This window comes from Colletes latitarsis, chromosome 1 (genome assembly GCF_051014445.1).
Source record: "Colletes latitarsis isolate SP2378_abdomen chromosome 1, iyColLati1, whole genome shotgun sequence".
Lineage (NCBI taxonomy): Eukaryota > Metazoa > Arthropoda > Insecta > Hymenoptera > Colletidae > Colletes > Colletes latitarsis.
In genome coordinates this window covers 45,149,098-45,167,714 of record NC_135134.1, presented here as the reverse complement: position 1 = coordinate 45,167,714, position 18,617 = coordinate 45,149,098, and the positions used below count along the sequence as shown (strand labels likewise).

Sequence of the window (18,617 nt, the reverse complement as noted above, 5' to 3'; positions counted from 1 at the left end):
TCGTTCGCGAATCGCAGACTATCGTTGTTAAAATATTTAGTTCCTTTCTTCGATTTTACCGTCGAAGAACAATATTTTCGCATTTTCTGCGTTCACGCGGAGTTTATTGCATATAATAAATTTGTAACGACACGGTAGTAATATCGTTAATTTATTTAACTTCTATCGTAGTTTTCCTAAGACGCTTCGTTTCGAAGTGTTTGCTACGTCACGTTTGGTGCTGGTTGGCAGATTTCTTATGTTAATTTATCGGCTATGCGCACTTACGCAATTTGTTTTTGTGGCGCTCGAAGACATCTATTCTCTCGATGTTTCGACGCGCCAAATTGAATAAGTTTCTTCGCATTATAGCGATGCAGATATCTCTGGGTGTTTAGGAAGTCACAGTTGAATACGTAATGTTAGGGATGAGGCAATCTGTAATGTGATTTAATCGTGTAGATTGGCTTCTTTGGGGAACTGTGTAAACATAGTACAATGAATACTCAGGACTATATTTTCAGATTCATTAACTCATTAAGTACCAAATTATTGTTTTTTCGAAATTCATTTTAATTCGCATTCAAAGCCCATTTTCTTTATATCGTATTCAAACATAGTTTATTACATTAAATAGGAAAAGTCAGTGTGTCGTATAAATATTGGCACTTAGAAGTATCTAATAATATCGAAACAACTGTTTAAAGCAACAATCGGTAATACCACAATCTCCACAAAATCTGGATAGATTCCAAACTAGAATAATTAAAAATATCTATTGACAATATATTACAAAAATAGTTACTTACGATGCATTTTATTTCGGTTTCAACTTTTTATCTTGCAAATCATATTTAAATAACTGTTAACATCAGTAAGAAAATGTAATTTAAGTGAAAATGAAACACTTCACTGTATTTGTTACACAAGTTTGTATGCAACGTACAACTTCAGAATTTTCCTAATCGTTTTAACGATTATTTCTGTCATGCCAGGCTTAGCTCTACTTTATGTAGAACGCTTCTATTTTCAGCGCAGTGAATGACTTTACACATATATCATTTTGTCTTGCAAGCTCAGCCTCTCCATTTTTATTCGATCGCATCATTATTCCTAATTGTTGAGAATTTGAGCCACAAGCCTCGTTATAGACTCTATCATGTTTGCCAAGCATTAACATACATTCTACGCGGTCTTCTTTTTTTCTTATCTTGTACACGACTATTTCTTGCTCGAGGGTGAACATTTTTATCTTTTTGTTTTACCAGGTTGATCGATTTTAAACTATACATGCAATTTTTTATATTCTGTGTTCAGAAGCACTGTTCACAAATTTATATTCGTAATTAAGTTCGTAAAAAAGAACAAAAGAATTCGAAACTTACGTTCGGGAATTAATCGTTTCTCGAATAAGAATTTTACTTTTCTTTATTAGAAGTTATTATCTTGCGAAGTCGGCCATTATAAAGTTATTTAACTGCCGATCGTTCATTTCAATAGAAGGTTAAGCAGGTTTTCCCATTTTATTTTCGAACTTCCGTCGGAAACACGAGCAGAATTAATTTGTAACATCGTGACCATTATAAAGTCGTACATATATTAGTTGTTGACATTAATTATTATAGCGTAGTACATAACTATGTAAACTTACAAATTAAAGAAACGAATAATCCTCTAATTAGTTTGGACTGTACGTATCTGTTACTTAACACTTATTCATATTTGATGACGTTGGAATTAAACAAACAAAATATTCAACGTATTTGAATTTTCTGTGAATCATTTCTTATTTTAATTTCCGAGGAATCGTATACATAACTGTATTAATTATACATGCCATTATTACGTATGTATATTTTTACCAAGTATCGAATTTTTCCATATTTCTGTTCTCACCTCCCACTCGTACAATGCAATATGTAGCTGTTAATCCTATCAAACATAAAAATTTTTAATATTCCAAACAGGTGAACAGGTTCATAACATTTGATTCTTTTAATTAAAATTTTTAAAATTAGCCTCAACGTAAATATTGTCTTATACAATGTAAAAGCTTCGAACTTCATTAATAGCAATTAAATATTGTTGTGTTAATTCATTCAAACATCTGTTTGATTCTAATCGTTGGTCATATTTTTCACATATAATTCTGTTTCATTCGTATTATTTTACTCCTTTTTCAAGGCGGATAAATAAATTTCAAAAACGATAAGAATCGAACATCGAACGTAAAACTATTCCTTTCCTACAAGAATGTTTTATACATTTAGCATTTTATTTTCTGCGGAATATCAAATATGAATATTTAATTTATTCCTCGTCGTGACAGAAAAATCATTATCAAGGACAATTCAAATCTTTTATTAATCGAAATATTTAAAATTTTTTTATGGAATATGCAGAGACAAGTATCGTATATTAGCACGTTTCATCACTATACCGCCTGTATTATTTCCTTTTCGAGTTATTGATTCGAACGAATATATTATTCGTATGAAATGTAATGACATAGTACCTATGAAGTACTTCGTACTTGGGAACTACATACTTCCCACTCAATATAGAGGTATGTTACACAACGATACGTTATATACAGGGTATTCGGCCACCCCTGGGAAAAATCTTAATGGGGGATTCTAGAGGCCAAAATAAGACTAAAATCAAGAATACCAATTTATTGATAGAGGCTTCGTTAAAAAGTTATTAACAATTAAATTAAAAAATATCAAATCGTTCTGGAAAAATTATTTTTGGTTGCAGGGGTCAATTATAAGCATTTTTGGTGAATAGACATATCCCTGAAATCCTACCCAGTTTCGAGAAAAAAAATCGGGTAGGTGTTGAAATTTTTTGGGAGAAAAAAAAATTTTTCAAATCGTTTTAAAAAAATTATTTTCGGCTGCAAGAGTCGATCGCAATAATTTTTGGTCATTACACATACCCCCGAAATCTTACGCATTTTCGAAAAAAAAATTCCTTACCGAAAATACAATTTCTGGCCAGAAATGTCTGCCCGAATTTTCATGCGAATCTTTAAAACATCATAACTTCCGAACGGATTGGACGATTTTAATGTTTAAAAAAGCAAACTACGCGTATTTTGATGGAGAATATGTACAAATCGCAAAAATATTCGAAAAGTTGATCCTTGACCCCGTAAATTGAGAAAAACCCAATAAAAATGGTCCAATTTTCAAACTACCATACCTCCTACAATAGTGAATATATTTCAATGAAACTTTTTCCTAAAGTAGAGCTCATGAGTACCTACAAAAAAGTATTAAACAACTTTTTTGTAGGGGGTCAAACAAAATTATTAAAAATCAAACACGAATTTTTAAGAAAAATGGACAGGGGGTAGGTGCCTAAATTTTTCGACGAAAAAAAAAAATTTCAAATCGTCCTAAAAAAATTATTTTCAGTTAGGGGGGTCAAATACAATCATTTCTGGTGATTAGACATACCCCCGAAATCCTTTCCACATTTGAGAAAAAAATTCGAGGTGTGAAATTTTTCGACGAAATTGGAAAAGGGTCTGCCTTTGAAGAAGGCTTATCTTTCGTAGTTTTAATACTAGAACTACCGAAATAAACGTTTATCTATTTTCTTATAAAAAATTACTGTAAATTTTCAAAAATTCAATCGAGTAAATTGTTTATAAATTTTATTAGAAATTACTAACGGGTAATTTTGACTGCTTTGGTAGTTCTACTGTTAATCAATAGTATCGCCTATAAATACTCCGTTTACGACTGTTTTAGAATCTCTTACACCAGATACAGTCCTATCATTAGTATTTATCAATAATTCTATCGTATATTTTTTTCAGAAAAGAAATATAATTTAGTTCATAAAGGATCAAATGCATTCCTTTCACATTTATTTTACGCAAAAACATTAGAATGTTTTACTCTGTTCCTTCGAATTCTTCTTCGATCGTTAAGTTTATCGATCGAAAGAATTCCATCGAACGATCAGCGATTTATTCGATTCAAATTTTGGTTCAATTAGATGTTATTGTGTAGACCGTTATCCATTTAGCAACAATTGACCTTTCTTTCGTAACGTTGCGTGTTTATCAATCTGTGTGTTCGCTCGCAAAGTTCCAAACATCATGAGGTGCTTCGTAAAATTAATAAACGTTCGTTCGGCAGGCTTCTTCGCGCGCTGCATATGTGCAGCTGCAGCGAAACGTCGTCCATTGACGCAGTTCCTTTGTATCCATTGGACCTAGCGATTCAAGGTCAGCGTTGAATACGCCAACCTAAAATAACTCGGTTCTTCGAACGACAAAAATTACTTATTTTCTAACGATCGTAGACACCTTTGACATCAGATGAGAAAAACGAGGAATTACTTTCGAAAAATCCTCCATTGCGCGATTCTATGTTGCACCAAGTTCTGTTTCGATCATTTTGGCGACGATGACGTTGCTCGAACCGGAATAATTTCGGGGATCGGACAGGAAGATGAACATATACGTTACACGCGTGAAATGTTAGTCATCGTTTAGCACGACATCGATCACGTTATTAAATTTTATATAATTACTCGGAGAAAATTGAGCATAGATTTTTTTTCGTAAAATTATTTGTTCCTCGACGTTCTCCTCGAGCAATCGTAATCGATAGTTATTGCTAGAGTACTCGTTAATAGTTCTCCTCTTCTCATTGAATCGATGAAGATAATTGCGCTGTCTGGTTACGACACTTCGTCTCGTTCACGTGCTGTTATTTTCTTGAGGCCGTCGAAACACGATACTGAAGTACATAATACGTGTCTTCGAGCATTACTGCGAATTTATACTTTACGCGCGGAGGAACTCTGAAGCATCGCGAGAACCATCAAAGGCTCCACGAGGTTAAACCTTTTTCCATATTACAATGTAGAATTGTTATTCACGATTATAGCGATGCATTTATACAGAATGAAAGAGCATCTCTGGAAATTACATTCTTACGGTGTTTTAATAGATTTTAAATTATAGTAATTAGTGTCTAAAAACAAAATGTTGATCTCGTAGAAAATTTCGCGTATTTGGTCCGGACAGACAATATTGTTAACACTAAGACTACCCACAATTACAGTGAATTTGTTTCTACCAAAGAAATTAAAACGATAGACACACGAATAAATGTATAATGCAATGGAAGTAAGTGTTTATGCATTCACTTGTAGAAAATTACGATAAATGTTCAAAAATTTAGTCGAGTAAATTCTTTGCAAGTTGTATTAGAAATTATTAATGGATCATTTTGACTGCTTTGGTGGTTCTAGTGTTAAGACAATCGAGCAGCAGTATTTTACTGAAAGCAAAATTATATTTTTATAGTGAGTTGTTTTTTAGTGAAACGACTAATTTTATATTATAACTAGTATCCAATCGTCTAGAAACAAAATGTTGATCTCGCGAGAATTTTACGAATTTGGTCGGACAATCAACATTGTTAAGATATTACGAAGGAAAAGTAAAGTGTCTGACTCAATATGATGCCAAACTGCTTTTCGAACAGATCTTTCTCTCTGCCATTTATACACGTTGTCTTCTGCAATCCTATTTTCGGAATTCCGATCGATGGAATACAGATCCTTCTTAATGTTGGAAAACGGTTGTTGTCTACGATTCGATTACGGAAGCGCAGCGTGAATGCATAGTGATCGATTCTCTGACGGTATCAGGGAGAAAATGAATACATCGAAGTAATATATGTATCTGGAACATCGATAGATGCCTCTTTCTTAAGCGTAATGTTGAAAAGGTTGGAGCTAACAACTTTAATTGCTTGAGAAATACCGACATACGCGAATAGAACACTATTAAGTCGTCCCATAAGTTTGTGTCGTTCGATATTCTGAAATTGTGGATAAAATTTGTAATTTCATAGAAAACAAACACAATTTGTAAAATTATAAAATGAACATTAGTTTGATCCATGCGTGAGTGCGCCCACGATGGCACATAATGCTCCTACGCGGTGGCAATCAGTGTACTAAAAGAATTAACAAGCGGTTGCCACCTACAGCGAACGATCTCATAAAGAGGCTTCATTCGTCGCTTAGAACTGTGCTTCACCACACGAGAGGTGGAAAACAGGTACCTTTCGTTCCTATAATTCATTAGTATCCGAACGTTAAATACCGAACTTGGAATTTCACGTTTACACAAAGTATATTTCGTTGTTACACTTCTAAGGATGTGGAAAAGATCGTAAAAGTTTCGAAGCCCAGGCTTGGGAAAGGATTAAGGATAGGATTCTCGTGTAACAACGTTAAAATGAAAGTTTCCTTTCTAAGTTTTTTCGGAAAGAATTCAAAGTTCTATTATAGCAGACTTTTAGAGACTCGAAGAGAGGCCCTTAAATTATACGAAAATATTTTTTTAGTCCATTTTGTATTGTCTTTTATCGAATAGTAGTTAAGTCTAAAAATTTTGGCTGGTTGGTTTCCACTGATACTAAACCTATTTTAGACGAAAAATATGGAAAATTTAAAAAACTAATTTGAAGAAAAATGTTTTGTTGATATAGAGATTAAAAAGAAAACTTTAATTACGGGCTGTTACACGAGAATCCATTTTTGAGGGCTCTCTTGACGAGGACAATCATTGTTTCAAACCAATCATGCGATAAAATTTTCAACAAACTTTTTAAATATTTTGAGCTCTTGTAAAAGTGGCAAAATGGAACATTTCGACTATCGACGTGCCATAAACGGTCAACATTCTAGAGATATCTTTGAAGATAATTCAAGGTCTGAAACGAAGAGGTGATTTTCTTGCAAGATAACGTTTGCTTTTATACTGCGCATTTAACGCTCGGGACCATCGAAAAATTAGGTTGGGAAATTCTACCATATCCAGCGTATAGCCCCAGACCTCGCCCCATCAGATTACCTTTTATTCGATCCATCAAAAGAGGCATTGCCTGGAAAATAATTGTTTTTGCTATCGGTTGAAAGTTAATCGATGGGGCAAGTGCATAAACGTAGCAGTGGATTATGTTGAAAAGTCGGAGAATTATAACGCTTGTTACGTAAACAATATTTCAGCAGCAGTCGTTTGTTTCTTTACTCGTTGGATGACCCTCGTATTACACATATATCAATATTCTTTGCTCGTCCGCATGATCGGTGTCAGGCGAGAATATCATAGATAGGAATGTACGAAAGAAATAAATACCGCTGATAAGCCGGATATCAGGATAAAGTTTCGAGCTGAGGAAGCCGAATTTAATCGGTGAAACGTGCACTGGTGGTGACCTTTTCCATGGGAAAAACAAATAGCCTCTTCTTCCCATCCAACGTATATAAATTTTACTTTTAATTAGGCAAATTGAACAATTTAAATGCGTAGCATTTTCGATAATTCCTTTACGCAGTATTTACTTTTCATCCTCGATACCGATAAAGTCGTACAAAATACCAAGCTGTTAAGTTTATTCGATGCAGGATTGATTTAAAATGTCAAGTACTAGATAATCGTGGGACGAAATATCAACCAAACGAGTTGAATGTTAAACGCAACAAGAATATATTGTAATATTTATTTTTATCATTATCTGTAGACGAATTATTTTTGTTTATGCTTATAGAAATATTATTAACTTATTTTCAACGTAAAATTAACGTATAAAAGGAAAAGAACGTTATGAGAGATCCGAACTGTAAATTAATAAATAAAAACGTAACGGTATCGAAATTAATTTTACTACGTCGTAAAAAAAAAAAGAGTACGTAGTAAAATATCGTTCATTTTAATACGTCGTATCGTATTTTCTTATGCAAGTACATTGCGATAAGAATCGAGTTAAAAATAAAATAACGCTGCCGTTTATAAAACTGGAAACGAATTCCAGTTTCGTATGGCTGAAATCGAATACTCGACGCTGTATCCGCCGGAAAAGTTTATTTTGCAAAACACTTGCGTATCAAGTTGAGCACGTTTCACTCCAGAGACCGACGTATCAACATTCTGATGTTATACGTACACATACACGTTTGACGAATGCATGAATTTCGTATTTTTTTTAATTTATCGTCTCACAAAATATCATCGAAACGAAATATTTAATTTCTACTTTCTCGTAAATACTTTTTACAAAATCATTTTTGCTACATTTAATTAATCTAATTAATCTTTTTATTCGCGGGTATGAATCCGTTTGTATACAAGTAAAATTATTAACCATATCTCTTTCATCGTGCGTGACAGTAATATCGATAAGTGTGATTTTCTTCACTATCTAACGAAAAAGAAAATTTCTGTGCCCCAAGTTTTAAGTGCTGTTATAGTTAAATTTCGTCGATCGATGTGCATCTTAATAGAAAGAAACGTGTTTAAGTTATCTATATATTCTCGGATTAAAAATTTTCTTTTGTCCACCTCTAACAGATAACAGCGTAGAAGGACATTCTATCGATGTTCACAGGCATGTTATCGAAAAAGCATTGAAATCGTTCGATGAGTCATAACGTGAACTGCACGTTTTCAACGTGAACGCATTTGAAATGTAAATAACGAGTTACATTTTACGTAACATCGCGGAGCTTTCTGCACGTCTGGCTATAAATCGTGTTAAATTGTAACGAGTTAAGGTCAGTGTTGTAACTCCGTTTGGCTTAATACCAACGATTGTAGCCGGCTGGCGAGTACCCACGCAAAAAAAAGAGAAAAAGAAACATGTAATTGATCCCCCGTGTATCTTTGGCGATTTATCTTGAATTTCTCTCGTTTTCGTGCTTTCATCGCAGTAATCGGTCACTCGATTCTCCCCGAAACGTCTGTCGTAACTAATGTAACGAATTTTAGGTGCTCTCAGAAGAAGTTCTCTGGATCCTAGTGCAAGAAGATTCTCTTTGGGTACACCTGCGATACCTCACCGAGCTTCCGATGCCTGTCTGGACCCTGTGCACGCCGCCATCCTCTTCAGAGACGCCAGAGGGGTAAGTTTCGTTATTTCACAAACATTTTTTTAAAAATTTCAACATACAGGTCCGTCGATCATCTTCTTGAGGGTTTTACGTCACATCGATATCTGTGTGTTGTTAATTATATTTCTTCTACCCCTTTTTGAACCGTTAGAGCATTCGTTCAGTTTCACTGCACTTGTATAGTAAATAGTTGACTGTTAGCAGCTCGATACTGCAGTAGTTGCAATAGAGTTGTTCAGTTTTTTGGATCATCATATTCGTGACTGACTTTGGCGTGTCGAGATGCTTTTCTTTCTGTTAAAATAGTGTTGTGGCAATAATCTTTTACGAGGTTGTGTATTTTTGTTCTTTTGGTCGAAGTCCATGTCTTTTACAATTTTTATGAAGTCCTTGAGAGGGATATGGACACGACAGCGATCGAAGAAAAATGTAGTTAAGTTCGGATGCGTTCGCTCGGAAAGATTACAAGTTGAGCTATTTCTTGGCACGATCTGCCTAGACAGTAAGACAGTCGACAGTGCTCTATCGATTGTCCTGCTTTCAGAATTGCCTTGGTTATCCCGAGCTTTCATCAGCAGCTACGTACGAACACCTGCTATCTATTTACTTTGTGCCAAAGCAGACACACTGCGCGACTTTCTCCGCGAATCTTGCGCGATCCTTACTCGTCGAACTTGAATAGGGTTAAATTGAAATACGGCAATTTGCTGAAAACCTCGCTGAAACCCTCTTTCATCGTGCTTTCTTCTGAAGGAAAAATAACACATCCTCGAACTTCGGTCGACGATCACCGTGTTTGCAATCTAAAAAAAAATTTTACTTTACAAACAGAAGTCTCTCTGTTGTATGGTAACTTTTCGTTGATGTAAAATTACATATTCCTGGCTTCGTAAATCATTCGATCTGCTTGTACACACACTGGATGCCCCACGAGGTAATCGGTGCAATTTTTCATCGTGTAGACCCTTTTCATTCCAAAAGGTCATGCACATCAGAGTCGAACAAATATTATTCACGACTAACGTACACGGATGTTAGGGTCATTCGTTGATTAACTTTTGCACGCTTGTTCGTCAGCTTTAATCCGTTAACGAATTCTAATTTACAAATGAAACACAAACGGAAGTTAGTTCGCGAGCGAATCTAAAATTTGTGCTCGATAGTCATGAATAAAATTTGCATGAAACTCTGACACACAGTATGGGTATTTTTACATCCTTCGACCATGGTATTCGTCTAGTCTGATCGAATAGATGTACTTTTATTTGTTCGTTGCGAAACATTTCATTCTACGGTACAAATTTCAATTTTTGTTGGACAAGTAAGGGATAAGAAGTTTGTCGATGAGAGTTTTGTCCATCTCTGATGTAACCTTGTGCGTGGGAGTATCGTTGGTCCAGCTTCTTTGCCCATGAAACATTCCAATGGACACAGATCCTCTACAGTTTGTACTTCGATATTTTCATGATATTCCATCATTAACTCCACATCATTTTTTTCTCCATGTATTTATAACATCTGTTGGTGATATCAAAGAATCAGAAATCAAACGAAATAATTTATTTGTATATTTTTGTATTGCGTTGAAAGTACTGTATTTTATTTAAACGAGTTGTTCGTTTCCGAAGCGTTTTTGTAGAAAACCTTTTTGCCATTAAAAACATTTTTAATAAAAGGAACATTATCGTGTTCAAATAAATATGTTTGCTAAAATTATTTTAGTATTTTATGTTTATGCAAACTCTTTTTTACTCCTTTTTCGGTGGACATTAACGTTACTCGAGCATTTTTCATACGACCAATTTTTAAATTATCACATATTCTATACGAGATACGTATGATTTATATGTATAAGACTCGACGATACGTATTATCCGTATCGCGTTGCAGGCGCGTAACATACCACTTGCCTTCGCTCGAAACCTTTGATCGGTAACTATAGTTAAAAGCGCAAACGTGAAATTTCATGCAAGTTTGTTTGCACGCGCGTTCGTAGCTTTTCTTTGTGATGATTTATTGTGTACGTACTGTGTAAATATCGATTCAACGAAAAGTCAGAGGAATAATGTGGGTCACGATGAAAGCTCGAAACGTAAGAGGGGAATTCATTGAAACCTCTAGAAAAGGCGAGTGTCTTTTCCTATATCTGTTTTTATCATTTTGCAAACTAGGTCGAGGTTACTTTTTCTCTATGCGCTTCATTGTATGTAACTACGTGAAAAAGACTATGTTGATAAAGTGCTTGTTAATTCGTTTATTTATTTATTTATTTTTTATCTCTAATTAAGCACATTTCGAGCACGATCAGTGTGGCAGTCGATAAGGAAAATACAACTTCGTTGGTAATTGTAGAAATACAGGTTGTTCTTTTACCCTTTATCGATAAAAAAGAACATTGCCGGTAACGTAGTACTCCTACCTTTACTGCTAATAACAAATTATGGTTGTTGTCGATAGTTGGCCTTATCTACGAACGGTTAAGAGTTTTTATTTCCAGTTGGTTTTGATACTTGCGTTTTAAATAGAATTCTAGTCGTAATCTTACAGTACGTATATTTTCATTGTACAGAACCAATTATCTAAATTAACCTTTTTATATTATGTCATAAACTCTTTGTTTTATATATGAAAAAAGATATTTCAAACAGAGGTTGTACAATGTTTATAATTTATCGATATCTCTCTGTTTTATTGGAAACTTATCGAGATACGAAGGTCGTCTTCAGTTTTGTTTAAACTGCTTAATATGCAGAGAAATCTAAAGAATTGCGATCGCATGCCGCGCAAATTTTTTGCAGAATGCACCCTGCATTCATCGCGTGCACCAAGTAACACTGAGTCATCTTCAAAGCTTTTCATGGCGTTTAAAATATTCGACCGACATAAATATTTCGCGTGTCTTTTTAATTCCTATATTCTGCCTTCGTATCAACCCCATTCTAATCATTTTTCTATCTCAAATATTTTCAATAATTGTGTTTACTTGTAATCTCACGCGTAAATAGTGAATGCCTATGTTGAGAATTGGAAATTTCTTATTTGTCAGAAACTTGATTCTTAAATTCAGAATTACTTTTCTCGAATAATGTATTTTAGCTACATACGTTTGAGGCCTTTAGGAATTGGAATAATTGAAATCATGAGATTGCAAATTGAAAATTTCTTATTTGTTCCACAAGTAACGTGCACAAAAATTAAAGATCGAAACTTGATTCTTAAATTCTGAATTACTTTTCTTGAGTAATTATAATTTTGGCTAGATACGCCTGTGGCCTTTAGGAATTGGAATAATTGAAATCATGAGATTGCAAATTGAAAATTTCTTATTTGTTGTTCCACAAGTAACGTGCACAAAAATTAAAGATCGAAACTTGATTCTTAAATTCAGAATTACTTTTCTCGAGTAATGTATTTTGGTTAGATACGCCTGTGGCCTTTAGGAATTGGAATAATTGAAATCATGAGATCGCGAAGTGCATTTTGCGGTAAGGTTTCTAGAATCTGCGTCGCTGACCTCGCATCCAGCGTAACATGTGTGCCGATTTACATAATCTACACATGTTCGTTGAACTGGTCTAGTCTGACAGTGTCAGCGACAACGTCCACTTAAATTTCCATCGGGTCGAAGAATAAATACGATTTGACACGTTTTGGCAGACTACCAATAGAACGGTACTGAATGCCCGAAACTTATTAAATCAGTCTGGTATAATAATAAAGAGAATTTGCTTTAATTTTTATTCGACTTCGTAACATTCAGAGATGCACTTTGAATTTTTACTGATACCATAACTTTTGGAAAAGCAAAAATAGAGAATGTCGTGCGATTTCTTAAGTGCCCTTAGAACGAAGCTGTGAATGAGGATTTTCTGAGACTCGAAATTGAATTCTTGGATCTTTGTCAAGAATGTGTGATGGAAGCATTTTGTAACGCAGAAGCAGCGACGTATATGTTTGCAAATAGTTGGAGAAAATGTTCTATTTATAGCATAAAATATGTTCCATATGAATATTTGTAAGGTATTAATAGAAACTAATGTGTTTACTTAAGTTTACTAGCGTTGCTCTCGTTATGTGTTTAACAGAACATCGAATATTCAGTGAAGCAATATAGGGAGAAATCAATATTCGTTTTATCCGTAACATGGAAATTACTACTCCGCGTAAAGTTAAATTACGATAAAATTAACGTTATTCATACCGTGTAAACCAGCGTTCTTCGAAAGGTCCTCAAAATTTTGCACATAGGAAAATGTGGATAACTCAAATACACATAGCTTTCTATTAATATGTTATCTATTCTTTTTTCTTTTTTAACTCCTTGCCACGTGATTATTCGAACCATGTAATTTGATTGCAGTTCTGTATGCACATTTCTCAAATTTAATATATGTCAGGATTAATGAAATTCCTGAAATTAATACCAATCATAATATCTAAATATTTTAAATATTTTGGCGGTCGTGGCCCGTAAAAATTAAATTTACACAGACAAACCGTGCGGGTTAAACTTGTAATTTTCACTGGTGGGTTTAAGAGTGCTTTTCTAAAAGTTTGGGGACCACAATTTTCAGATTAATCGGTACTTCGAAGAACGCAAGATAGCGCGAATAACGTGTACACATAGCATACCAGCAAAGTTTCAATATCGTAGACGTCTATTCCAAACGCAAAGTGCAGGTGATTGTTCGCACTTCAATTATTGAACGCAGAGATAGGCAGAAATGCACCTCATCGGTGCTTAGTTAATCAATATTCGATCGTGCTCGAGAAATAGCCTTTAAACGAACAACTACAAACCGTGCAACCTTTCCACGTGGATTCGCGTTAATTATTTATCGGCTTAGCGTCTAGGAAACATTGTTTTCTGTTTTCAAACGTCACTGTAACAACGATACATAAGAATACTCCACAAATCAAATTTTCATTTTGCGCCTCGATCGTCACGATTATAAAATCCATCCTGTTCTTAGTTAGCAGCGTGATTACAATCTTTCTTAAATTAAATCGTTGGTATTAACCACCTGCGGTTAGAATTAAATAACATATGGCGTCGTAACAGTTGATCAGGTGCAGAAAATAAATGAGAGAAAACATATTATTTTCACACTGTAGGAATTAAGATTAACTAATTGGTAATGATATCGTGTTATGGGTCAAAAGTGTTTACGACGAATAAGATAAAATAAAAATTAAGTTTTCATTTATTAAAGAATTAAAACTATTTCTGGTTGTTAACGTATGTATATGGGTAATGTTTTGTTTTATTTAATTATTTTGCTACGACACGTGACACGTAGTTAAGCAATAATATTTCATTGTCCGAGGTGTAAAATTATTTAAACATAATTTTGTAAATAAAATAGTGTTCAATGTAACCTCGTTTCAAAAGTGTCCAGTATAACGATTTTTATACCGTGTATGCTATACTTCTCGGAGGGCAACTGAAGTCGTCAGTAGTAACGAAAGGGTTAAGGGAGATGTGTCACGATCGAGCATATATTTCAAGAAATATTTATACTTGAATTTAATTTTTAAAAATTTTACAAATATTTTTCATTGTTTTTTTTTTTTTAGGGAAACAGTACAAACATAAATTCGACGAAGCATAATAACGGGAACGTTTATACGGAATTTTTTCGATATTATTTTTCAACATATAAATTAATATTTAATCTCATATAAATTAATGTCAATTTCCATACATATAAAATATGTAGATATTCTTTTATGTTTTATCAAATGTTTTCAAAAATTTAATAGTATCAATCATTCATATGCAGAATATTATAAATGTCGTTTGATATAATTAGATACGAAAAAACGCAAGACTCATTTTGTGCTTTTTATATGTATAATAGAAAGTTACAGGGAAATAGAAGTTGTTGAAACAGACGAAAATCAAATATTCAATATTTAGTTATTAATCAAATACTTCAAATAAAAATGGAGCAAGGGAGTGAATTCTAATGGTAAAACAAGTTGAAAATGTAGTATAAAAATTTGTCGTATGTTAAATACGATTTGGCTGGCGCGTCTGTTCATTACTCGCTGTTTCTACTTATGTGTCAAACTTCACACTGCTAAGTGTGGTCGAAATCATGAACAGCATGAAACGATCTTGTTTAAAAGCGACTGTGTTTGAAAATACATAGTGACGCTAATTTTAACTCTTTCTCGCCTAAAAAATTTAAAAATGCTATTAAAACACATAGAAATACACCTTGTAAAGACTGCAAAAATTCTCCAAGAAAGTCTAAAAAAAAATACACTTCACGCTAAAATACTCCTTTAATATGCACAAATATAAGAAACACTTAAGATACGAATTGTTATACCAAGCTCCCATTTAATTATTTCTATTAAAAGAAATATGAATTTGCATATAGATTCGCAGTCTAACAACGAACGACCAATCGGTCGTGAGCTACGCTGATGGCGTCGGTTGAAAGCAACTACAGAATTTTCGAACGAGCCAGGCGCGGATCGTTGTTTATTTTTATTCCTTTCAATTTTCATCATCATTCAGCGTACGCGCGCAAATACTTTTCAGGATGCACGTAATCGCAAGGACAAACGGAGAATAGCCCGCGAGTGAAGATTCGTGTTGCGCACGTGACCGTCCTAGGGAAAAAACTGAAAGTCCGTAAAATTGCATTTACTTGGGTTGTCGCGCGCGCAGACCGACGATGCGCCGTAAATTCCGTACAACGTGTCGCGGGAGTACCGCCGGCTTGAAAGCCGATCCAGTTCGCTACGAGCGACCGTGCTGGTGTCGTCCACGACACGAGGAAATCTTCGACTCCGACTATGCACGATTCTGAATCGAGACTAGTCGTCGACGGGACCACGTTCGCGCTATCTTCCGGTTCCTGGCCGCTCGAGACATCCTCGAAGTTCGTTCAGTTCGCTACGGTTCGATTAAAAACAAAATAAAAGAAAACAACGACACGGATTCTCGAGGATCCCTCTCGCGTTGTTACCTCCCCCGCGTACCGAAGGGACGTTGTGACCGCTAATTCGAACAAGTGATATTAGGTCAGTGTTTTGTTGAAGGAGAAACCTCCGGCCGAGTGCGAGTTTCCTCTCGAAAACGTCGAAAGTTCGTAGATAGGTCGATAAGCCAGCACGCTAGGTAATTCGACGCGCAACAGGAGTAACAACCACGTTCCGGTGACACACGGGGATGCCTAGGTTCGTGCAGTCTCGCGGAAAGTCGCGATCGCGGAGCACCCGGGTGCCATTTTCCGTCGACGTACGCGCGTTAGCGGACCGTTTCTCGCGACTGATAAGACGTCAACGCGAACGACGGTGCGCTAGGTCAGCATGTAGGATCCGAGTATGCAGGAACGGGGGAGACCCTGGGTCGTTTTTTAACGTCCCCCTATCGTAACCAAGAACAATAAACTCCTTTTCCGTACCGAGGAACACACTCGAGATACGAAGAGACGTGCAATTGCGTTTCCGTTCCGGGGCTCTGGTAGTTGAACTCGCGGATAATGTTTATCTGGTGGACCCTGTCTTAGACGCGACACTATCGATCGTTCGAACATACTCCAATTACCGGATAGTTTATTAGCGCGTAATTGGTTTGAACAGAATGTTCAAACGATTAATGGCGTCGCGACTAAGGCAGTATCTGATAGATAAGCCCTACCGATAAGTACAACTAACAGTATCCGGGACGAAACGCAATAATGTTGCTCGTCTCGCTATTAGTTGGCATCTACGAATGGACTGTTTACGGGGGAAAAATCTTTTTTCTATGTCTGGGTCTGGAAGTAGACGATGTGATTTTGCAAATGTCGGTTTCGTTTACTTTAGCATGCGGTTTGGTTGGGAACGCGAACGTTGCAGACGATGCCACGCCGGTTCGATACCAATGGACAACGACGAACACTTGTTGCTAGAGACGTGTTGAACGAACGACTGTTCCGTTGCTGCCTGACATTGGTCCGTAACAAAATTATTACGCTCGGGAGACGGTGTCGGCTCTCCGCTCTTCTCGTGGAATATTAAAATCTACCCGGATACGCTCGTTTCCCGCTTTAGGGAAAATTACGGAATCCGATCGATGCTTCTGATACGGTAACTCGGTCGAAAATAATACATTATCGACGAGCTTCCGTAGAAAATTGACGAATCTTCTTAAACTATTTCGCATTTTGCGTCTCGATAGCCCCTTTTTAATATAATCAAAAACTTCGGAAAGTTTAAGGTTCGAGATATTTATTCTTGGTCTAGGAATTCGAAGATTGCTAATCGAAACGTTTCTAATATATACATAAGTCAATATCATGTAATTGTTATTATTTTATCTTCGTTTTCTGTGTATGAAGTATCAGTACGATCATTCTGTTGTAGTCTGCAACTTGTAGAAGAATTATTTAAATGGAGTAGAGATAGTCTAAAAAGAAATACTCTGTTCGAGTATGAGAGTGTTCAGTTAACAGGTTGACTGCCATGGTGGTCACTGGTGACCGACACTTGTAGAATTGTAATAAAACGATAGATGAACCATTGAATTATCAAGTATTTCTATTTTTCACGCTATAATTTGAACAAATGAGAACATTTCTAGACATGGAAAATTTTAAGTATCGAATGAAAAAAAATGTTTATAGACGAGACAAAGTATAAAATAGATAAATAACATTCATTTTCATTTTATGAATCGCGTATTTTTCATACATATTTTGCTCTTTAACTCTTTTGGTTCTAACAGTAATATACGTATGTATACTACAATATTTTGAAGTCAATAATCTTGTGATGTAATATAATTTCTATTGGATGTTACGTGCACATTTAACATAATTGTGAAACTATGCAGCGATCTTTCCCAACACATTTTACAACCGTACTTTCACAACTCGTTCAAAACTACCATAAAGAAAAATTATTAGAAAATCGCGTGTAAAATTCAAGTCCGAAAGGATCGTACGAGACCCATTCGACAAGTAGAGAAACAAGCGGTTGTAGTTAAAAAAGTATCGAAATAAAAGATTCGATACTTTCAGAATCAAAAGTTGACATCTCTGTCGTTTATTTAAAATAGCTATTCGATAGTTATTTTAGTATACACAACCTTTATCGTTTATTCGACAATGACAAGTCCTCGCGAAAAGTACATATTTGAAGAGATTGCGTTTCGGTGGTAAAATTTCTGGTTTTTAACGATACAAAATCATCTAAAATTTAATCCCGGATGCTTGAGCAATACTACATAAGTTACATACAGTTCAAAAGTAACTAGACAGAAGTTTGAAGTACGACTGAGAGAGGAAAATTAATGTTTTAAACTATCAAAAAATTTCACTAAGAGGTTCTGTCCACCTCATATTTAAGATCTTACCCCATTAGATTTTTTCTCATTTAGTCCTTTCAAAGAGTCGTTACGTTGACACAAGTTTCACAGTAACAAAGAAGCTAAGACAGAATGTCCAAGAGTGGTTTAAATTCGAAGACAAAAAGTTCTTTACTATTGGTTAAAAACTAGGTAAATTGTGAGATTCGTCGATTAAATCCTATTAAAATAACGGTCGTTTGTCTCTTTACTTGTTAAATAACCCTCGTAGATTATCTTGATTTGTAAATAGTTGATCGAACATAGTGAATAAATGGCTTGTTACGATCGTAAAATCTACAGGACGTAGTTTCTAGAGTAGATTCTCAAAATTTTAACGAGAACCAGAAAAGGCACGAGTTCT

The 18,617-nt window shown here is 35.1% G+C and overlaps 1 protein-coding gene across 2 annotated transcripts in view; it reads left to right on the top strand.

Moving 5' to 3' along the window:
* The window catches only part of Snf4agamma (SNF4/AMP-activated protein kinase gamma subunit), a 141,470-nt gene that overhangs the window by 78,569 nt on the left and 44,284 nt on the right, over positions 1 to 18,617 (top strand). For both annotated transcript variants that reach the window (XM_076768558.1, XM_076768551.1), the window contains exon 8: positions 8,786 to 8,919. In XM_076768558.1, the coding sequence (XP_076624673.1) occupies positions 8,786 to 8,919 (134 nt within the window). The remainder of the gene's footprint in view (positions 1 to 8,785; positions 8,920 to 18,617) is intronic.